General features: G+C 37.9%; 1 protein-coding gene across 2 annotated transcripts in view; it reads right to left on the reverse strand.

Moving 5' to 3' along the window:
- Positions 1-24310, reverse strand: part of Rundc3b (RUN domain containing 3B) — a 129894-nt gene that overhangs the window by 63420 nt on the left and 42164 nt on the right. For both annotated transcript variants that reach the window (XM_038315398.1, XM_038315397.1), the window contains exons 3-5: positions 23481-23614; positions 15838-15923; positions 1707-1796 (exon numbers count right to left, since the gene is read on the reverse strand). In XM_038315398.1, coding sequence (XP_038171326.1) covers positions 1707-1796; positions 15838-15923; positions 23481-23614 — 310 coding nt within the window. The remainder of the gene's footprint in view (positions 1-1706; positions 1797-15837; positions 15924-23480; positions 23615-24310) is intronic.

Raw genomic sequence — 24310 nt, forward strand, 5'->3', positions numbered from 1 at the left:
ATCGTAGCACTAGAGGAATGTAAAATGGGAGGAGACACACAGTCTCATTCTGAGATTCCGGGAGGCAGGATTGCCATATCAGACTGAGGTAGAGGTAAGAGCCAGTGGCTGGTTGATTTGCTTTTCTGACCTTCAGGTTGAACATCAATTTCTGTCTATGGGTCTTTATTAATTGTGCTACAAATGGGAATGTACCATTGTATTGTGCAAGTATGTAATTTTTTTGTTTTGGTTTTTGAGACATGGGTTCTCTGTGTAACAGCCCTGGCTGTCGTGGAACTTGCTCTTGTAGACCAGGCTGGTCTCAAACTCACAGAGTTCGCTTGCCTCTCCCTCCTGAATGCTGGTATTAAAGGAGTGGCCATCACCACCCGGTTGTAATTTATTTTTTATTCAACAGTGGTTCACAGTCAAAAGACACTTCAACCTTGAGACTTCTGAACAGTGGCAGGACTCTTAAAGTCTGTGGGGACTTTAAAAGTTAGACTCTATGTATTTTGTACCATGACACGGCCCTGAGAATATTGTTGTCAGGGGTGAAATACTGCGATCTAAATATGAAATAAAACTTTTAAAAGAAAAAAAAACCCAAACACATAAAAGATAGACTTATAGGACTAAGATGACAGGACACCTATATGAAGAGTGAACGACTCTCAAGGGTTAAAAGACAATCTTCAGGCTGGCAAGACAACTCAGTGAGTAAAGGTCACCATCAATCTTGATGATGGGAATGCAGTCCTCAGGACCCCCACGGTAGGAGAGGCAAGCACCCCGTCCTGTTCCCCACATTCACATGTGCCCCCACAATGCACACATACATTAAATAACTGCAATAAAAGCTTCAAGTATTTAGACTTTATGATGTTCATCCTAAAAATTAAGCTATTACTTGCTTATTAAATTATAAATAGGGGAAATCCAGAACCTATGAAGTGATAAATATTTTGAAGAGAAAGTAAGTTACTAGAAAAAAAAAACCTCAATGAAAATTATAGGTGTCTATTTAAAGTCAAAATCTCAAAATCATTTCAGTCTCATTACTATTCTTGAACTGTTCATAAAATATTCTTCCTTTATTCTTATCTTTGAGTTTTCTTACAGACAACTTTTTACTTTTAATACAACATACAATTCGAGATAAATGCAAAATGATGCTTTCAGAATCTTGAAAGTAACTAACCACAACCATTTTTAGCATTTGTTATCAGTCTGGGACTGGTTCATCTTACTGAGAACCAAAAGAAAAATGAACAATATTGTATACTCCAAATTAATGCTAATGATACAAGATGTATTAGGTACCCAAGACATCCTCCCAGAATTTTGTCTATCTAGACTTGGGAAAGGAAGACTCTTGCTTACTTTAAATCTGCTTTGAATCTACTTCTTTACATTTTATAGCAGTAGCTGAAAATACCAAGAGCGAGATACAGAAATCTCCCTCCCTGTCAGTGGAGTCCTGCTGCAGCCCATACAGGCTACTCTTCCTTTCACTTGTCCTAAGAGAGTAGGCCTGCTAAGTTAGAAACACCTCACTTTCTTTCTTCTAGGACATCGGGAAAACTGGTCGTTCTGGAAGCAACAAAAACCCGATACCAAAGTCTAACCGTGCTTTATTTAGCAAACCAAAAGAAAAATCATGAGTAGAAACTGTTAGGTATAATCACTTAAAAACCGAACTCATTTTATTGAACACTGAGTACCTGAAGTCGATGGCATTGAGCCCAAGCAGCATGCCAGCAAGCATATTTGCTTCTTCACCCAAGACGATGGCTCCATCTTCATAAAACCTCCTGGAAAAGAATGCAGTGAATACATGTGGATTAAAAACAAACTCAGGTTTGGCCTGCAGAAATCACAGTCAAGAGTAAAACAGGAAGTGCTCAATTTTGTTGAATGCATATTTTAATGTTTAATGCCTATTGACCACTGCAGTCTCAAAGATATTCAGAGCCTCAATAAAAATAACAAAGAACATCCAAACTCATTATTCTAAATAAAATCAATATTCCTAAATGTTTTTTCACTCTCTCTGAAAAAGAATCTCTAAAGTAATAATCTCAATGGACCTTAGATGCCCAGAAATTTCCTTAATATAAAGTCATGTAAATGTCAAGTGAGAGGCAGCAAATTCAGGTTCAATTCTTGGTCTGTTTCCAAAACTGTGTAGACATTAGTTGTTTATGTGCAGGAAGAATTTTTGTCTTTCTGTAACTCTAAGTGTTACTAACCAAGTTTACGACTTAGAAAGCACAGTGTTTGGTAATCACACTAACACTGCTGTGAGACTGGAGCAGATGGTCATCACGATGTCGTATGTGAAAGAAACATTCTCTAACAAAACTGTGAGTGTAATTCTGCCTCTGCTCAGGCCTATAAGCCATCCTGTTCTGGCTAATGCTCGTTCAAAGTTTCCTTTGAAAATATTAAGGAATGTACCAGCTAATAAAGATCAAGACAATTTGCTGAATTTCGTATTTATGAGCTGCTAAGTAGGTATCTCAGTACTCTAAATTCTTTCTACTAAATCACACAACTTCTTTTAAAACAAAAATATTTAAAAAATTTTTAAACCATGTTATAGTTCATAAGAAAGTTCTGATTAATAAAAAGCAAGAAGAGGAAAACGAGAGCCACCCATTCACTCTCTGACAGGTGTATACCTACAAACACACACAGGAGACAAGGCTGGAACAAATGGTATCTCTGCACCTTCTGAGAATTGCTCTCACTGATTATATTAAAGGAATAAAGTAAAACTTCTAGTCTAACAAAGATTGGTGATTTTTCTCTAAGTTCCATGAAAAGTGTTTCACAAAAGAGACATTTAGATAAGAACATGTATCTGATTTTGATCCCACTTCTGTCTTGTGTGGGATCAAAGACATGAGAAGAACTCTACTCCTAATGCTTCTTCTCTTAAAACAATTCCTAAAAGACTGACTGGTGTAGGAGGGTCTTCTGTCTATGTGTTACTTTCATTGGTTGATAAAGAAACTGCCTTGGCTTTTTGATAGGACAGAATTTAGATAGGTGGAGTAGATGGAACAGAATGCTGGGAGAAAGAAGCAGAGTCAGGCAGAGGCCATGGCTCTCCTCTCCGAGATGGACGCCATCCGGGTAAGCCACAGTCAAGTGGCAATACAGATTATTAGAAATGGGTTGAATCAATATATAAGAGCTAGCCAATAAGAGGTTAGAACTAATGGGCCAGGCAGTGTTTAAATGAATACAGTTTCTGTTACGTGGATCCAGTTCACCACGCTGAGGCGCCAATTGTAGTGATGAGGTGAGCAGACCTGCTTTTTGTCCCACCCGGCCCGGCTCCCACAAGGCTAGCTTAGCCCCGGAAATAATAACACAGAAACTGTTTATTTTTTGTCTTATTTACTTTCTCTTTTTCTTTTCTTTTTTTAAGTCTGCTTATCTATTTCAATCTTAGTTTGGTTGTTTTTCCTGTTTCTTGCTTTTTTTTTTGGTTATTGTTTTTGGGAGTGGGGCATGTGTGGGGGAGCAAACAAGAGGTTGAGTGGGCAGGGAGGTGGGGAGGATCTTGGAAAGACTTGCAGAGGGCAAAGAATACTGTCTAAAATAAAGCCGGGCGATGGTGGCACACGCCTTTAATCCCAGCACTCGGGAGGCAGAGGCAGGCAGATCTCTGAGTTTGAGGCCAGCCTGGTCTACAAGAGCTAGTTCCAGGACAGGCTCTAGACACTACAGGGAAACCCTGTCTCGAAAAACCAAAAAAAAAAAAATAATTTCTAAGTAAATTGTTTTAAAGAACTATCAGATAAAATCCATAAAACTGCACAAATGGATGCATACTTCTAGGTATATAGGCTATACTGAAATTTTTAGCACTTCCTAATGCTTCTAGAACATTTTATCCTTAAGTTTGTTAATATATAAGCACTATATTGCTGTTTTAATTGTGTTTTCTTTCTCAGTATTACAGATTGCATCTAGGGTGTTGCATATACTAAGATATTTCTCTTCTTGTGGGGCATACTCCAAGCAACTTTACTCTATTATGAAAATGTATAATGCCAAATAATATAACCATCAACAATACAAAGCAGCATTGTCAACTAGGCAGCGAAATACTCTAGAGGGTATCACTCTGCTGTATTTCACTGGATATACTGGTAGTAACTTTGGAATGAAAATAATGAAAGAACAGGTACAAGGAACAGCAATCCACTGTATTTTCTCCATTTATGAAAGGAACCCAAGTATACAACAAAGACACCAGCATATCCCATTTATATTGTACTATCATGATAACCAAGATATGGGACCAGCCTAGATTTCCACCAACAGAGATGAAGAAAATTCTTTCTCTCCCCACACACAATGTCCTAAACTTGACATAACCTGTAGTCATCTGACAGTCTCACTGCAGGACTGCCTGAAACAGACTAGCCTATGACCATGTCTATGGCATCTGTGCTGGTTATTAATTGATGCAGGAGGGCCCTGCCTACTCTGGGTGTCATAATCTATAGGGAAATAGTACTGGGCTGTAGGAGAAAGCCAGCTAATCATGAGCCTATGGTTGAGCAACCACCAAGCAGTGTTCCTCCAGGGGTTTTGTTTCAAGTTTCTCCTTGAGTTCTTGCCTCAACTTCCTTAAACAATAGAGTGTGACTGGGAGTGTGAGCCAAAGAGCCCCCCCCCCTGCCTTTGGTCACACTGTTTATTACAGCAACAGAAAGAAAGTTAGAACCCATGGCTTTATTTGAACAAAATTATGTTTATTTGACCTTGGACTTAACATAGTGAAGGGAACCCTGATGGCTCTTTGGCTTGGAATGGGAGGGAGTGGGGGTATGGGTGGAAGGGAAGGGAGGGGAGGGGGGGGGAGGACGGGAGGAGATGGAAATTTTTAATAAAAAAAATGAGGAAAAAATGAGAAGAATTGAGTATTATTGTGCTAAGTCTGATTCAAACACTGCAATTTCTCTCTTATATACATTTCTCTCATACATATGCATGTTCTTCATGTATGTATGTCTATATGGGAGAGACATGAAGCATAAAGGAGACTATTTGGAAGGGAGAACACAAAAATGGTAATCGAGAGGTGAACATGAGCAAAGTACAATGACATACATGTATGGATGTATGTCATTTCAATGTACTAGAACTATTCTTTTGTCCTCTAAAATATTAATGAACTTTTAAAAGATTAACAGAAACCATTAATTTTGCTAGCTACCAATATTCTTAAAGTTCATCATCATCTGTTTATGAAAACCACAGTTTCACAGAGATGAGAATACGTGAGTGGGTGTCCCATCATCATATGTATATGAAGACCACAGAGAACAGAGGTGTTTCACAGATATGAGAACACGTGAGTGGGTGCCCCATCATCGTCTGTATATGAAGACCACAGAGAACAGAGGTGTTTCACAGAGATGTGAACACGTGAGTGGGTGCCCTTGCTGTGTTTTCCAGTAGTCAGGAAAGACAGTGGATTCTCAGCATCATTCACCACAGCAGAGATCGCAGCGCAAAAATATCAAAATAGCACTCAAAGATCTCGCTCACATGTGAGCAGGCCAACACCATTTTAATAAATACCCAGTTGGTGTGGCCTCCCGTACTACCTGAGACATGGGTCTGAGGGTAATCTGAGAGGATCTCTTTATAGTACACCCTGTCAGTAGATGGACAAGAACCCAACAACACAAGGAAGCATTTTTTAAAATTCCTGCCACAATTTCAGTATCATAGTCCTTTCAATTTGTATTTTCTGAGACTTCCTATCATTTGTAAAGTCCCCTAGAATGGAATCCACATTTTTACAAAAAGGTTGAAAAAAAAAAAAAAAAGCTGGAGTTGTCTGGTAAGCTAGGCTCAGTCATTAACATGCCATGTTATAAGTTCTATAGCCATCTTTACCATGAAATCTTTCCATTCCGACAGGAGAATCTACCCGTGTATCCTTTTCCTCAAGTGGGTCAAAGTGTATCTGGGTGTTGCCACCACCTCCATTTCCTGGTGCTGCTTGTGTCTGCTCTGCTGTATTTGTTTTTCCTGCACTAGTTTTTTTCTCTTGCTGTAGTCCAGACCTGGTCTTTCCTGAATAGCCCCTCTGACTTCCCCTTCTGCATACTGTCCTGATGAGGCAGTTTCTGCAGACCGGTGTCTACATATTTGCAGACTCTACCCACCCCATCCATGTTTTTATCTAACCATTGTAACGTAAAACACATTTTGCTTGATTTTTGTAACGTGCTTGTAAAAGGCCTATTTGCGCCCTTTATAAAACACAGGCCAATGAGAGCACGGCACTCACTCTCTCTTCTGAAGCGTGGGTGCAGGTCACACTCACCCGACTGACTCCCTCCTCTGCATTCTGCTCCCCTAGTACCGGTCCCTACTCTCTACCACCTTCTTCTCAGTGGTTCTAGATAATTCAATTCTACGGATTGTTAACAAATAATAATTATGTTACAATGATTATAACAATAAATAATTAAATTACTCAGAGGAAGACTCTATTTAACTTAGTGGGAATCATCCAACAGCCTTTTATTTTCTTATAAGAAATATTGTAAAAGATTTATTTATGTTTATTTTATATGTAGGAGTACTTTCTTAGATGTATGTACACGAACAGCTTGTGTGCCTCAGGCCCTTGGGGGCCAGAAGAAACCATCAGATCCCGTGAACTAAAGTTACAGATAGGTGTGAGCCACCATGCAAGTGCTAGGTTCTCTGGAAGAACAAGCTCTTAACCACTGAACCATCTCTCCAGCCCTGAAAAGTCTATTTTTTTTAAAAATCCCCATCTTGAGCCAACTGTAGCTTGAAATTACAGTTTAAGGTCAAAAGAAATATTCCTACTTGTTTCCTGCTGTCAACACTGTGCTATGGGCTGCTGAAGAAACCAAGACAAAAAAAAAAAACTGGTTTTAGAGAACTGTTTATGAGAGTCAGGGGTCTCTTACATCCATATTTACATAATTTACTTTAATGAAGTGGGGGGATTTAGATCTACTAATTAATAAATGAGCGAAGTTTTTAAGCCACTTGTTAAAATACTAAGTAAGTTATTCTTGTCAAGCCATACTTCAACCCAGCATCTCACTGGCCTAACAATATAATCCAACAGTGCAGAGAACAAATACAAGAGAAAGATTCCTTACAAGGCTGCCTGTCATGGTTTCCACATGGTTTCTGCATGAAGAAACATTTCAGAAATGTGCCTCTAAGCCTGAGGTAATATAGCAAAACCACAGTAAATTGAACAAATCTGAAGAAATCATGCCTTTATGATTTAAAGACGTTTGTTATTTATACATGAAAGAGGTAGAAGGAAATTAACATTTACCTTAACGAGGCTTCTATCATCACTTTCCAAGATTTCAAGAGATCATAAAATTTCAAGCATTTAACTCTGACTCAGAGAAAAGTTGCAACAGAAAACTTTGTTAAGTATACAGTAGAAGAGCCGAGTATAAAACTGGAGACAACAAACCCAAGTGGAGCAAGCATACACTAAGAAAACACTCCTTTGTTAACAATATTTTTTGTTCTAAAGAAAATATTTTTTGAGAACACTAACAAAAACAGTACACTGAATTCCAAGAAGATAAATATTTAAAGTACTGAGGTAAAAATACATAAAACTTTCACCAAAATAAAAGAGTATATCATTGGGTACTGTTCAATATTTTAGATGTGAGAAAAATTTTAAAAACCAATCTTTATATTATTGTGAGCTGTATTTTTATTAGCTGCATTCCTTCCAGTTACTTATGTAGCAGCTAAGAAGGCGCTAGTGACTAGCAGTGTGTAGTATATTTATACTTTTATTGATCACACACGCTAGCTGTAATTGAATGAGTCCTTATAATCCTTTTGAGTATTCATTCTGTAAGCCTTGTTAAGGCCTTTCAGGTAGGAGGACCATAAATAACCTGTGGGTGGAATGGAAATAGCTAGTCCAGCACAATACCATGCTTCAAATTAGCCTTTTGTAAAGATAAGTTTTACTCTGCAAGTACATTATTAAAATATGAGGGAGCTTATAAGCTGAAGAAATTTAGGAACTGACATTCTTCTTTCCTGATTCCAGTTTAATCTGTAGACAAGGAATTATAAGGAACACAGTCGTCCCTTGTGATCGATAAAGATCACATTATAAATAAGCAATATACTCTGCTTGAGTTAAAATGAATGTGAGACAGGGACACGATATAAATCCACAAAGGTCTTAAGAATGTAGGGTTCATTATTTACTTTTCCAATGACTAACAAGTCCTTCTCGGTGACAAGGACGATGCTGCCTACTGCATATACATTGGTGAACAAGCCAGACATAGCCCCTTCTCTCTGGAGCATATGAAAGTCCCAGGGAATTGACAGACAATAAACAAAGGAAAAAGACCATATGGATGGTGGTAAATATTTAAAGGTAAGTAACCAGTTTGTTGAGGGAAAGATGAGATTATACTTTTGGAGTCACAGAAGAACGGCACACTCAAGTGTTTAATTTGAAAAATTGACCTACAGAAGTCTAACTAGAGAAATTTTTGTAGGCTGTGAGACATTTACAACAATAATGAACTATATAGAACATAGGGCACAATTATAACTATCTTATTCAAGTTGTTTTCTTTAACTTTGCTACGGTATTGTTGTGGAATATTACTCTAATCATGTAAAGATACATTCCATTTGTTTATGTTATGAATATTACTTTATCTTTGTAAATGTGTGTTGCTTTCTTTTTTGCGCTGCGCTTGTTTAACTATGGAAAGATGGTTGCTGTTTCACCTTACCTGCCTAAGACACCTGATTGGTCAAATAAAGTTGAACAGCCATAGCTAGGCAGTAGAGAGATAAGGTGGGGCTGGAAGGCAGAGGGAGTTAAGTAGAAGAGAGAGCGGAAAACAAGGGAGAGAGGGGGTTGCCTAGGGAAAGTCATCCAGGTAACTGCCAGACACAGAGTAGGACATAAATAATGCAAGAACGATAAAAGGCCCCAAATAGATAAACAGAAACAGGTTAAAAAGATCTAGTGGGACAAGTATAAGAGAAGTCTTCAAAATTGATAATAGGTCGCTGTATCCCGATGTGGGAGCTGGCTGGGAGCTTAAGAGAAAGACCGCTTCACTATACATTATCCTGACAAGATTTCCTACTTTCAAGATAGGTCAGAGGGTATATGGCTTCTGGAGCAGATATTACTCTAAGACTCTTGGAGGGTAAAGAGAGAGATTCCAAGTAAGTTAAAGATAGGATCAACAAGACTTGCTAATAAGCATGGAACAAAGAAAAAAATCAAATGTGAATTTTACACTTCCAACATATTTATCTGTACATAGAGAAATTGTCTGATAACAATGAACAGCATTATGAGAAGGGGAACACATATATGAACTATTTTATTTAGAAATTTAAATGTGGACTCAGGATGATATAAACGATATTTAAAGTCAAGAAGGGGAATAAAATTCCTGAAAAAAAAAAACATGAATAGAGGAAAAAGAAAAGATCATGCAAGACTGAGTCCAGAGAACAGAAGCATTTAGGATGTTTGAAGAAGAAAGCAAGATAGAACACACTGGAAAAAAGCCATTACAGAGAGTTCAGCCTTTCCACAATGCATACTATTTCAACATAATATCCTGTACATTCCAATTTAAGTAAAATTGTCAAAAAGAATTCTAGAACACAGGCCATATCACTTCGTAATATTTTCGTAATTCATAAACGCCTGTTATTTTTCATACCCACATGACTTCATTAAACTTTTTTTTAAAACTGTTTACAAATTAGCCCATTTAAAGTACATTTACAACACAGTTTAATTGGTTTTACAATTACCAGCTCCATTCTTTGTAGCACATTTTCATAACTCCACCACAGGAAACAATGTACCTGAATAGGTTTACTTTTCTCCTTGCTGTGACCAAATGCTTGACGAGCAACGGAAGGGAGGATTTGGGCTCATGATGTGGCAAACACAGTCTATCACGGTGGCGAAGGCACGGTGGCAGCAGTGTGAGGCTGCTCACACTTGGGGTACCCACATTCAGGAAGCAGAGAAACACGGGGCTGGTATACTGCTCTCTGTCCCTCTTTTCAGTTCAGGACCCCAGAATGGTGCTGCTCACACTTGGCTTATATCTTTCCTCTCAGTTACATTTTCTGAAAACATCCTCATAAACACCCTTAGAAGTGTGTTTCCAAGGTGATTATAAATCCAGTCAAATCGACAATGAAGATCAACTATCACGGTGCCTGTCTTAGGTCTGGTGTTAATTACTGTGGTAAATAAACAACATGTCCAAAAGTAACTTGGAGAGGAATGGGTTTCTTTGGTTGACATATGCCAGGTCACAGTCCTGAGGGAAACCAAGACAACTGGAGGCAGGAACTGGCACAGAAGCCATGGAGGAGTGTTGCTTAGCAGCCTGCTTCCCCTGGCTTGCTGAGTTCACTTTTTTATACACGCAAGGATTACCTGCTGAGGAATGGCATTGCCCACAGTGAGCCAGGTCTTCTTGTACCAACCACTAATCAGGAAAATGACCCACAGATTTGCCTACAGGCCAGTGTGACAGAGGAATTTTTTCCCTCTTCCCAGAAGACCCTACCTCTGTCTATTTGATAAAATACTAGACAGCACAGCACCTACCTGCGGTTACCCCTTATTTTCCTCCAACTCTTATGCCAGCAATTTTCCCAATCCCAGTCTATATACCCTCACCTTATTCCTGGTCCTATGTATTTATTTAGCTGTCCTGTACATTCCAATTAAAAAAATTACATACTATCTGGCCTTCTGTGAATGGCTTCTCTGGCTTTGGATGTTGCCAAGGTTTATCTTTATGTAATATGTTTCAGTACTCCAAACATTTTTATGGGTGAATGAATGGATACAATATATTTTGTGTCTTTATCATGTGACGGACATTTGGGTTGCTTCTTCTTTCAGCTATTTTAAATAATGCTGCTATAAACAGATGTCCACTTTTATAACTATGTCATCAATTTTATATACATGATTGACATAGATATCACTCACATCCACACACACCACCCACAGGTGTCAGATGACAGCTCTAATAGTAATATTGAAATTTTTGAGGAACTGCCAACTGTTTTCAAAGTGGATATGCCATTTTAATTTTTAAACAATGTATTGGGGATCCAAATTTTCCAAATTCTCATCAGAATCTGTATACATACATCTTACTTGATATCAAATAGCACTATATTTCAGATTTGTATTCTTGGTAGCTAATGATGCCCAGCTTTGTGCTAACCACTTTCTTGCTGCTATAACCAAAACTGTTAAGAAGCAATTTAAAGGAGGTACTTAGATTAAAAAAAAACACCTCACATTTTGAGGCTATAACCTATCATAGAGGGATAGGCATATAGAGTCCCTTATGGTGGTATCATAAGACTGTCCTCACATTTTAGCAGATTCAGAAACACAGAAAGGGCTACTCCTCTGGCTTTCTCATGTCTCCTTTTCCACTCAGTCTGGGACACCACCAACAGTGTGGTGTCACCAGCGCTCCCAGATCATCTCCACGGTTAAATTTCTCTAGAAATCTCCTCAAAGGTATGTCCAGAGATCCAAGTTCTGTCAATTATCCATGCAGGTTTCATTCTGCTATTTTAATAAAACTGTATATCTCCATCAGATAAAAATTCGTTTATTTTTATTAATGTGTGGCAAAAGTTCTATATATATTTTAGATACATGGTCTTTATCAGAATGTGATTTTTAATTTTTTCCTAGTCTATGTTCTTCTGTTTACTCTCTTGATGGTGTTCATTGAAGGACCAAGTTATAAATATTAATGTCCAGTTTATCTTTTTTTGTCTTTGTACATAGAATATCACATCAAGGAAATAGTGAACTAATCAAAGATCTAAACCTATGTTTTCTTTCAATAATTTTGTATTTAAGTCTGACCTAATTGGAGTTTTTACGTAAGTCATGAGACAGGCCAACCCAAAAGCAACTTTTAATATTTATTTTTTCGTCTTAATAGAGGAGCTTTCCTCACCTATGAAGAACATCCCAAACTATTCCACTGAATGTCTGAAACTATAACACCAAAATCTGTAAAGACAGTCAATATGTGACTTTGGCTTCCAATTTTTTTTTTAACCTAACGATACTGAGAAAACTGGGAATTCAACAACAACTGGGCGTCAGATGTTGAAATGTTATCTTTGCCCAGGTAGGAGCTGGTCAGTAGCAGTGAGCTACAGCACCCAGTTAGCCATGCGGTCACACAGTTACTCTCAACCTCTGAGACCGCTCAGATGCAACAGGCAGGCTGGTGTACTCAACGTGGTTCTGAGTGACAGCATCTCAGCACACCCTGAGTTTCCCCAGACAGAAGCCATCAGGCGACCAGGAGCAGCTGTATACTCACACTGTGGTAAAGTTTAACTTATAAACAACCTCAGTAAGAGAGTAACAGTAACACTAGATGAAAGAAGGTATTAATAACAACCTGTAAGACAAGTTATATAAAATGTATCCATTCCTTCCGGAATTTCCCAGTCAATGAGTAACAGAAACCAGGGAAAGTAAAATCACAGATACTGAAGAACAACTTTAATGTAAACACTTATCACTATTTATAGATTCTAAAACTTTTTCTTGGTTCTTGCAAAATTCAGCAACTTATCACTATTTTATCTACTTTCCTAAAACTAAGAAACTTTATCTATCTTTAAGGATTGTTTGGGAATTGACAGTTTTATTTTACACTGTAATCCCTCCCTTATTTAGACCAAATATTGTAAAAACTGACATTTCTTTATAACATAACTTACAGTTATAAAGTAAATGCTGAAGCAGCTAAACGTGGGTTTCCATAAAGCTAATTTTATCTTTCTATTTTCCAAATTATTTTTGGCATTATTTATTACTTAAAACCTTCACCAAAATATTTTCAATATTGTTTCAAATATGACATTTATAAAACTTAGTTTATTGTTTCTAATTACTATTAGTTTCTGAGTAGGCAGAGATTAACTTTGAGCAAATTAATTCAGTTTTAAATTAACTTTTCACTTGAGGTTTTTTTCCCAGGATGCTACCAAAACCAATTTTCCTCTTTTAAAAACAAATCTTAGAGTCTACTCTATCACTTCCCAATTCTGGCCGCTTATCAGTAACACCCAAATTCCTACATCGCAAAACACTTCAAGTTTTTATTTTCAATTTTTTTTTCCAGTTGCCCCACAAGACACTTTTCACCCCAGCAAGAAGTTCACACAGAATTCTTTAATACTTTGAAGGTAGTCGTGTTCTCCAAGAATGTGCACTTCAGCTCCCCACCCTTCCTCCACCCACAATGATCCTCGCATGGTCACAGCTTATGGCTTCAAAGTTGCCTGCCTTAGCTCCTCCCCTTGCCCTGGGATAAACACATTGCCACTATTTTTAAGACTATCATTTCTCTTTGTCTGTGAAGTCAGACAGAAGAAGAAATCTACTTGCTCCAGATACTCCCATCCTCAGAGGCTCCATTTCTCCTTCCATAAACACTCACATCAAGAAGCAGCCAAGAGAAAGGAAGGTAACGTACAGCTATTCTCTACAGTACTTTCCTTACGTTTGACAAACTCACTCTTCCAAATGTTGTTTGTGGGTCAAGATTTACATTCAAAGTAACTTATAATAAAAAGTTTATCTGGTTTTATTTCAGTAAAAATCATAGCATTAAGTAGTAAAAGGAAAAATGTTCTGGGTTTTCTCATTTATTAGTTACAACCCAGGAAGAGAACTCTGAAATATCTTTGTGCTTACTTTCCTTCTTGTGAATTATGAAGTCACTGTATTTACATGTAAGCACCTTGATTAGGGCAGATATGTTTATGTATCCATACGTGCATATAATAAGCACTAAGTCACGTTTCTGTTTTGAACAGAATGTTTGTATATTTTTACAAGACTTTTTATTTCAGAGACTTTCGTGCTTAGAGCTGAATCATTTCCTTTTCGTCAGAGTACAGGTAGGTGTAAGACAAGGCTAAAATGGTTCCCTTTAATATTTAAACTACGTGTTCCAAAAACAATCTATTCAAAAGTTAGTCCTACCACACCCAATTATTTCAACTAAGACATAGGACTAACAACTTAAGAGAGATGTTTTAGTGTTTATTTAGGAAAGATGAAATATTGTAATTACATAAGAGATAATCATTGTATGGGTTTAGTTTTAATTTAGGATTTTTGGTTTAGCATATTAGATTCTGAGACCATGCTCTATTTTTTTTCAAAGCATTTGTACCCTCAATATTTCTTTTCATAATTAAGTTTGTCTCTTTGTGATACTAAATATTTCATTTTGTCGGGTTCATTTCAAAGGTATTAGCTTATCATCTCACTCTCCATCTTTAGATATATGCCAAGAGTATTAAGTTGCTAAAAATACCCTCAATAAATACATATCATATTTATCTTATGAAAACACTTTCATAATTAAAGTCTTTTTCCTGATCAAATTTATTATCATTATAATTTTCTTTGTGTCTGCCAAATTAAAAGCCTACTGTTTATTTATTATCTACAAAAATTAATAAGTCTTCTCAGTAAAGCTCTGTATCAATTACCTACCTAAAAGAACGCCATAGCAAATGTCAAAGTTTTCTTAAAATCTACAATGTTAAACGCTACACCATGGAACTGGGGTGCCAGATTCAGGAGTTCTTTGTACCTAATCGTTTAGTTATCAAACTGATTTGCAGCTGTCATTTGCCATCTTTTCAGAAGTGAGATGGGGTTAAATAAGTACAGTCACTCAGAAGTACTATGGCAGCCCACGCTAGCAGAACTTTCTGTGAGGGGAAATAAATGCTCTACAACTTGCCGTATATTAAGTACCAGAAATGTGTTATGGCAACTAAACAGCTAAATTTGGAATTTTAGATAATCCTAATTAATTTTATCTTACATGGGATCTTGTGCCTATGGTGCTATACAGTTTGTGTCTAAGGTAACGAAATCACTAAATGTCTTCATTTACAAACACTTCTGACATGGAGGGAAGGAGTGTTATCAACCAACAGCAACAAATGTCAATCACCAGACAAGAACTAAACATTCATGACTGATGTCCTACTATGAACCTTTTCACCACCAACTAAAAAGCAGTAAGGTCTTCATTTTTACAGAGCACACAGCAGGTCACCCCTTAAATCTATGTAACCTTAGAAAATTAATATCTACAAAGAGTACACTGAAAAACACAACAAAGCCACCATTAATTCTGCGAGCGAAAGAACTAAATGATCTATTTATAGTCCTCCCCAGCAAAGAAATACGGAAGCATTACCCTGGAGAAAGAGATAGGTATCTAGAGCCGGGCGGTGGTGGCGCACGCCTTTAATCCCAGCACTCGGGAGGCAGAGGCAGGCGGATCTCTGTGAGTTCGAGGCCAGCCTGGTCTACAAGAGCTAGTTCCAGGACAGGCTCTAAAAAAGCTGCAGAGAAACCCTGTCTCGAAAAACCAAATAAAAAAAAAAAAAGAGATAGGTATCGAAGAATGTCATACTGAGAACCTCCTTCAAACGTGCCACAGAAAAGCCTATAGGAGCACTGAAAGACTGACAGTCAGAATGGCTCAAAGAAAAGACACTGGGGCACCATGACTCCCTTTCACACAAACCAGCGAGTCAAATATACATTCAGGTAACAAATCACACTTTCCTAAGAGGACAGGAGATTTAGCTGAGCAGTAAGAAAAATAGATGACCTGAAAGTTGAGAACTTCAGACTACCTCTTCATTCTGATTTTTCAAGTCATAAACATTAGAAAGTTGAAAGGACTGTTAGACCTGGTTGTTTTGAAGTCTCTCAAAGCTGTAGAGATGTATTCAGACAAATGCTTTTCCATGAGTGCTACTCTGATCCAGGCTCTACCCTACGAGGAACAAGAAAGGATCAAATAAGAAACTTAAAGAATACTTTCTACACACTGTCAAATATATGCATATTCACAATATGGAACACATAATTCAAAATCAAGAATGACTAAGAAAAATATCTAAGATAAAACAGAAAACTTTGATAATATTAAGCATATATTTTGTTTCTTAGAAGACATATGACATATCAATCTACTACTATGTCCTCTGATGAAAATGAGCTACTTGGGTTAGATAGAGATGTATTTTGAATCATAAAGGACATTTATATAAAATTCTACTTCAATATCAAAAGGCAACATGATAGTTAAAATGAGACCCTTATAAAACACATGAAGCAGAGTCTTTAAGTAGTTCCTCCAGCATCACGTGTGTGAGACAATTTTCTACTTATGCCCCAAGAAGAGATTTTAATACCAACAATAAATTACAATGTATGATCAATCACAAGCCCAAATCAACAGCTACTAAATCTGTTGGTAAAGATGCTACCATAGATTTAAAATAGAAAAAAACGACAAAAAGCCAGGGATTGCGGATGTAGCTCAGTGATACAACATTGGTTTAGCATGCTCCAGGCTCTGGTTTTAACTACACCCCACCTAAAAAAAAACAAACAAACAAAAACAAAAACAAGAAACAAAACTCAACTCAGATGTCAGCATATTTCAGCCAAGAATCATGGAGACAATTCTGACTTGTGAATCATTTAACAATACGAGAAAGTGTTAACCCTTTTTAGTAGTTGGCATTAGCTAGTCTTTCTTAATACTCCAAAATATTCCTTATAGATGTATAGGTTTCTGTGTATGTATGTGGTTGTACTTGCCGGTCTATGTGTGGAGGTCAGAAGTCAATTAGAGGTTATTTATTGCTCTATATCTTTCTTTCTTTTTGAGACAATGTCTCTCATTGAACCTGGGGCTCATTTGGTTGTTTTGGTTAGACTGACTAGCCACATGGGATTCACCGGTCTCTGCTCTAATCCCCCAGATCCCTGATCTAGAGTTATAGACCAGGGCAACCAGGTTTTTTTTTGGGAGGGTGGGGGGTGCCGGACATTTGAATTCAGGCCATCATGCCTGGGCAGGAAACACTACTTAACTGGGCGACCTCTCCAATCTTTTATGTAGCCTATTTAGATAGAAAGAATATAAGGAATAATATCTAAAGAGAGTGTAAAATATCATTTACTTTCATTTCTACTTGTCCTTCCCAAATCTCCTGGAAAATTCATAACAACTGACTAACAGAAAGCAATAGCACTGAAATAGCAATGGGAATAAAGGTTATAATCAGTATGTATATTGTGCTCAAACAGAGGACTTGGAGAAAAGCATGAAAATGTCTACAGATATAATGAATTCAGCTACTCATGGACAAGAAAGGAGCCAATATAGGAAGTGATAAAAAAAAAAAGCAGTCAGGCGAGAACAGCCATGCTGCTGGGAAGAAAATCAACAATGGGATGTACCTGCAAGCCAGGCATCCTACTACCCTGACTTTTAGCTTGCCCTGCACTCAGTCCATTGTTCCTTTTGAGTGAGCCTGGAGGAACCCACATGAGGTGGGGCTGATGGAAACAGGAAGGAAAAGGCAAGCTGCTGGCTGCCCAACAGTCCCCAGATTCTCACTGAAAACTTAGTCTACCAGACGCAGAACCGAGTAGTGGGCTGTGGAATCAGAGGCTACCCCGTCACAAGTACAGAAGTAAGATGAGGCACCGTCCAGAGAAAATCAGGCACAGGAGGCTGTGCTGCAGCTAGATAAGAATGTGGGGAAAGTCCTGCTTCCTGATTTATTAATTCCAGTCCACACAGAGCTGGGCTGCGCTTAGTTTCCTGTCCTTGAATTGCGTGGAACTCTCTGTTGTGGTAACAAATTGTGCTAATTTTAATGATTTTTTTTTTTTCAATAAAAGAACTTTTACTAGAATAGACAAACAAACAAGACTTATGAAAGCTGTTGGCCACAAAGATATAGGAAGCCTAAAGCGATGTTATAGAATTTACACTTTATTACTTGACAATGGCAAATCACTGAGACTTCAAAAAAATTATGAACATATATAGCTCTTAAGGATATAATTAGTATTGTGAGACTCCGTTGAAAGACTTCTGCTGTGCATATTAAAATAGCCCCCATAAAATTGGTGGGTTTGGTTACAATATTATCCTTACTTTACTATATGATGAGACAAACAAAAGAATGCCATTAGTAGAGAAAAAAAACAAATCAAAACAACCCCGTCATCTCATCCCCAAACAGACTGATCTATGAACTCTACCTTCCTGTCTCATCCAGAGAATGAGATGTCATCATTTAAAAGAGAAAAAAGACATCAAATAGTAAAGGTATCTGCCTTGATACATTTGACAAAAGACAGTCTAAATTTCACACAGATCTCCACCAGATTAAAAATGGATCTGCACAAAGGAGCACGCTTTAGCTACAGTTCAGCCTAACTGTCAGGATACGCAAATGTTCTCTATTTCAGATGGGTCAAGCGGTTATTTTTCAAAGGATTTTCCAATTTCCATCACTTTTACAGATTTTACTGTCTACAGCAGCGGTTCTCAACACTCCAAATGCTGCGGCCCTTTAATACAGTTCTTCATCTTGTGGTGACCCCCAACCACACAATCATTCATTGCCACTTCATAACTGTAATTTTGTTACTGTTATGAATCATGATGTAAACACCAGCTGTGCAGGATATTTACTCCCCAACAGGTCAAGACCCACAGGTTGAGAACCACTCACTGGTCTACAGGACATATGGAGCTGGTGTTGTCTTCATCCTGGATAGTTTATAATCTGTTCTACTTCATGAAGAGATTTGCTGAAATCTATTAATTATACCAACCGTCAAAAAGGACCCACAGCTTCTAGTGCGCTATTCTAGATAAATCTGCTTCAGCGTGATTGGAGTGTTGCTCTTTATTCTCTTTCCTTCTACTCAACTACTACGTATGTGGTCGCTTTTTGAAATGAAATCTCTGATAACTGATTTCTAGCATTTCTCGTTACTCAAACGCACACAAAAGCCTTCTTAAGTCTTTTGATTATGATTTCCTCTTTGACCAATGAGCTACTTAGAGGTCCTTCAAATTTTCACTCATAAAAGCATTTTGCTGTTCTGTTGGTACTGAGTCCAGCTTACTTCCACTGTGGTTAGAGAACCTACTTCACGTGATCGAGTCCTTTGGAGGCCATTGAGATCAGTTAGGCTCAGCAAATGGTTAGTTTGCTGAGAATTCTACTTCATAACTAGCTCTTTTAAATGTTCGGTTTCCTAATACTCATCTTTGCTTCCATTTATTTAGTCATTGCTATTATTTAAGAGTTTATCATATTTATGAGCCCATAGTTCGGTTTCTTTTGTAGTTTTCTTGGTATCAGTCATATTTTTCTTTTCTTTTCTTTTTGGAAACTATGAGATTTGAGACTGTTGCTACACAGCCCAAACTGGCCTTGACCTTGGGATCCTCCTCAGCTTCCTGAGAGCTGAGGTAGCAGGCACGTACTACCACACCTAGCTTGATGTCCTTGATAAGCTTGATTTGATCTAATAACAGGCGCTGTTAACAATAACCTGAGCACTTACTCCTTTCTCTCCACAGCTAATATTTTTCTTTGGGGATCATAGAGAAGACCTTTTTCTGTTGATCTTTGTGAACTGTCTGGAGTATTTACAAAACATCCTTCCTAGTTTTTCCAGAACTTAATCTCTTATTTCTACAGAATAAAATGAAAACCTTTAGCCAGTTAACTGCTGCTGAATCCAAGCTCACAGACCATCTGACTGCTCCCCTTTCTCCAAGAAATCAGACTCTGCCTCTCCCCCATATCCCTCTCCACCATTCCCTTCTCTCTCTGCCTGCATGGTAAATTTATGGTTCTACCTTGTATATGTCCATTGGGATGCAAGTCAGGCCATGATAGATGTGGTATGAAGTTTGCTCACCCCCAAACCCTGTTCGTGTCACAACACCACCCACCCTTCTCTGGAATGTCTCTCCTTTCAGAAGAGGAATGCCATGGTGGCTATCTCTCTCCTATGTAGTTCATCTTGGGATTTGAGGAAAAGAAAGTCTCATTCCCTTCAATGCTCCATCCCCTGCTGACAGTCTCATGCTGTTTCTTCAGATTCTTTCTCACTTCATGGCTGCATTATGGCCCTTGTGGTTATCAAATTCTCTCTTAAAATAAGGCTCATGCTGAAAAGTAATTTTGTATTAAAAAGCTATAATTCTTATCGTTTTTGTTGCCTCAATTACTTTCTGCATTTTGGGGACAAGCCAATTATGTGCATATAATTCTAGCCTGTATTAAAGGAGTTTACAATACCTTTTATGCTCATGTTGCTTAATTTAAATTTGAAAACTAGAAAGTTGGTTTCTTATTTTTTACGTTACCCAATGTTTTGTTACCAAGCTAAATTCTTCATAAATCCATGTTCTATGTAACTTCCTTTGAACAATTTCCCTATAAGTCAATAGAAATATATTTAATGTACATGTCATTGAACACAAGTGATATAAACAATGATCTAACCAGTAATCCTTCATAATTACTCAACAACTTTGCAAAACAAATTTGTTTTACTTCTCCATGATTTGTGTGCTTACACTATGATTGAGTATTTCTCCCTTCAAATGTGTTTACTGGAATTTGGGGATTTCATCATCCAGTAGAAAAGGAGCTATCCCAGAGGCAGGAAGCCCTTCAAGAAGCAAATTACAGCACTTCTAAAAATGACTTAATCTGTGTAACACAATACTGGAAACTTATGAAAACTGCTGTGAGAGACCTATTCTAGCCAAATATTCCTCTCTGTATGCAGCTGTAACACAAAGCATGTGCCGTGCTGAGGAAAGAAAGGCAACAAGCGCTGCTCATGCGCAACCAAGTGGGGAGGGAGACTAGATTTATTATAGGAAACTGCATTGGTTTTCTCTTGCTGAGCAGTAAATTGCAAACTTAGAGGCTGTAAAGGACATCGACTCCGTGTCTCACATGAGTCACGAGTCCGCGGCCACACCAGGACCTTCTGTCCAGGGTCACACGAAATGGGGGGCCACAGGGAGAAATCTACATCCAAGTTCATGCCAGTTGGTTATCAAATTCTGCTCTTGCAGGCTGACAACTGAGGTCACCTTTCTTGTCCTCGTGGGGTCGTGCCCACTTTCAACTTGTGGAAGCGATCGGCAATTTTCATGTTCTGGTTCTCAGTCTTATCCCGGCCACTGTGGGAATCTAATTTCTCACAATATTTAAGCATCTGGGTTTCTGATTTTACTACCAGATGGGGCAAATTCTGTTTCTGTAAAATCTGATTTTACTACCAGATGGGGCAAATTCTGTTTCTGTAAAATTTGCAGTTATAGCCCAACTACCGTTGCCATTTATTGCATTTTCAAAGCCATTTAGATCACCAACAATATTTATTTTGGCGTCCAATTAAAACTACGGAGAATGTGAAGAAGTGATGCTCTATTACAAATGTTGTCTCACACTGACATTTAATGTCTAGAAGACCACTAAAAACATGAGAAACTAAAAGAAAGACCCTGGCAATGCAAGTCATTATTCCCTTTACCAGATGAGAAACTGAGATGTATGGAGGTGTCTCTCCCCTCACATAAGTGCCTCTAGCTGAATCTGAACTATGTGTTTGCAAGGTTCTGATTATCTTCAAAGATCTTCTTTATGAAAATCATTGATTCTAAAACAGACTTATCTCATAGAAGAGTGAGAAGCTCAGAACTTAAATGCAGGTCCTTTGTGTATACAGTATGGCTTCCAGTTTTGGGCTTTCAAGGGATTCCTGTGTGCGTGAACACATGTGCCTCTGCATCTGTATGTGTTTCTGGAGCTTTCCCTTCTGTTTATTTTGCCTTATTCTGAACTGCTTGTTTTGTTTTGTCTTGTCTTATTTAACAATTTTAGTAAAAAGCTATCAGATTGCAATCTCAAGCAGACAGTGATAAAAAACCTTACAAAAATAAAAAAAAGTTTGTGTCACAAGGGTTTGCTTGTATAGATTCAGTTCATCCAAAATACAGCTAGTCTTTTTACCTAAACAAATTGAGATACCATTCCTAAGTCAAAGGGAAAGCGAAAAGCAAAACAGATAGAAACTCAGCTGAGGTGTAATTTCAATTTTAAAATTCTAAAATAATGAACTAACTTGATCTTCAAACTGTAAATTGCTATTTTTCTACTAAGAACAGCCCAATAAAACACAAAATATTTTCGAAATGAAGGCTAAAACACCTTACATTAGCATGTCAGGCATTTTAAAAAAAAATCTTTTTTTGATTTGTTTCTACAAATTTTAAAATTATGGAGGACCCTAAGAAAGCTTTTAGTTAGACTGTATCTATTAATATTTACTATACCTAACATTCTGAACCTCAGTAAATGGGGATGTTTTGATGGCTCAATGGCATTTGCCCTGTAAGCATGAGTATCCAAACCACATAGAAAGCCAGCATGACTGTAACTCTAGCATTGGGGGAGAGAGAGTCATTTCCAGAGATTCTCCAGCTCGCCAGCCAGCCATCCCAATCCAAACTATCAGCCTTTAAGTTAGGAAAAGACCTTGATTTGAGGTAACAAAGAGTGATGAAATCATATCCTGCTAAGGCTTCTGTATGTGCATGCACAAATGTGCCATCTGTGCATCTGAATACAGCATACACCACACACAGACACACACAGATACACACAGAAATATTTTCCGATATAGCTTACTATAACATCTAGCCTCCCGGAACTCACTGTTTCCCAAGCTGGCCCCAAACCCTCAATCTTCCCTCTATGCCTTAGCCTCCCTAGTGCTGAGATTACAGGCATGCACAATCACGCCCAGTCATATTACACATTGCCATACTAAGTAGAGTAGTCGATACCCAGTCAAAGCTTAAGTTGAATAATCAATTCTTACTATGCCATTCAGTAGACATTCTGACCAAAGCTACAGAGAAACCCTGTCTCGAAAAACCAAAAAAAAAAACAAAAACAAAAAACTGTTTATATATATATATATATATATATATATATATATATACACTGTATGGTAGGAAAGCATTCAGTGGCTACCTGTCTCATTTGATGCCACCACCTTCATTTGTGCAGGTCTGGTCACTGTTGTACTGTTTATGCACGGTAGTGTAAATGTTGGTTTGGAGATTACAGATACCCAAAGATTCGCCTGCCTCTGCCGCCCAGCACTGGTATTACAAGCAAGCAATAACATACCTATCTTGACGAGGATATATTTTAAAAATGTTTCTTAACAGGAAATTTGTACCGAGTAGGTTCCTATCTTCCTGCTACTCAAGATGCCACAGAGACAGTTCAACAGACAGTATTATAAAATAAGCACACACAGTGAAATCAAAATAAAACCTCTAAAAGTTAACCTGGGGAACACGCAAATTCTAACAAAGAGACATTTTTTTAAAAAATACAGAGTTCAAATATTTTCTGTCCAAGTAAAATAACTTCTAATTAGATTAGGCACACTTCAGCTTGTCAAGCCTTACCTTAGCTCTGGAGGAGCTGACATTTTCCATATTCTCAATGCTGCAGATACAGTTTTGAGAAACTTTCCGGCAAGCCACTCTGATATAGTCCCAGAAGCTACGAGGACTTTCATAACCAAACCAGGTTACTTGACCTTCAGGAGATAATTGTAACACAGAATAAATACACTAGTCCAAGAAAGTCAAAAGGCACGACCAGTAAAACACCGAGCAGTGAACGACGATACGACCATGTCTGGGTATGGAAAAGGCACTGGCCGTGGTCTGGAGAAATCTTAAACAGACTCTTGCTCTACATTTACTCGAGGTACTTTTGAAATCCGACATAGTTAATTCTGAATTATTATTCACATGAAATGGAAAGGAACTAGACACTAAAAATATCTCATTGTCTGAGGTTTTCACTGCAGCACAGGAAGCTTTTCCCGAGCTTCCTGGACACTGGGTGAGCACTCCTTTACGTGGGATTAGTTGGATTATAAACCTTTTCTATCGTGAAACACAGAAAGGAAATGATGGCTATTTTTTATTCCCCTTTAAAAGGCTGTATTGACCCTACAAGCAATAAAACCAATGAGCATACCGCATCCACTGGAGAGTCACGCTCTCCTACCACACTCTCCGGTCCCTGCAAAACCCTCCTGCGAGAGTCAGCGCCGGTTGTCACGTAGTCACCAACCTGTGAACACCTGAGCTATGCACCATCCTTATTTTGATGGCACTTTTACTTATCTGCATTCAACCACATCCCTTTAACTTTTCTTCTTTTTTTCCTTTTTTTTATTGAGCTCTACATTTTTTGCTGCTCCTCTCACTGCCTCTCCCCTACC

The sequence above is a fragment of the Arvicola amphibius genome, chromosome 18 (assembly GCF_903992535.2).
Source record: "Arvicola amphibius chromosome 18, mArvAmp1.2, whole genome shotgun sequence".
NCBI classification, from domain to species: domain Eukaryota; kingdom Metazoa; phylum Chordata; class Mammalia; order Rodentia; family Cricetidae; genus Arvicola; species Arvicola amphibius.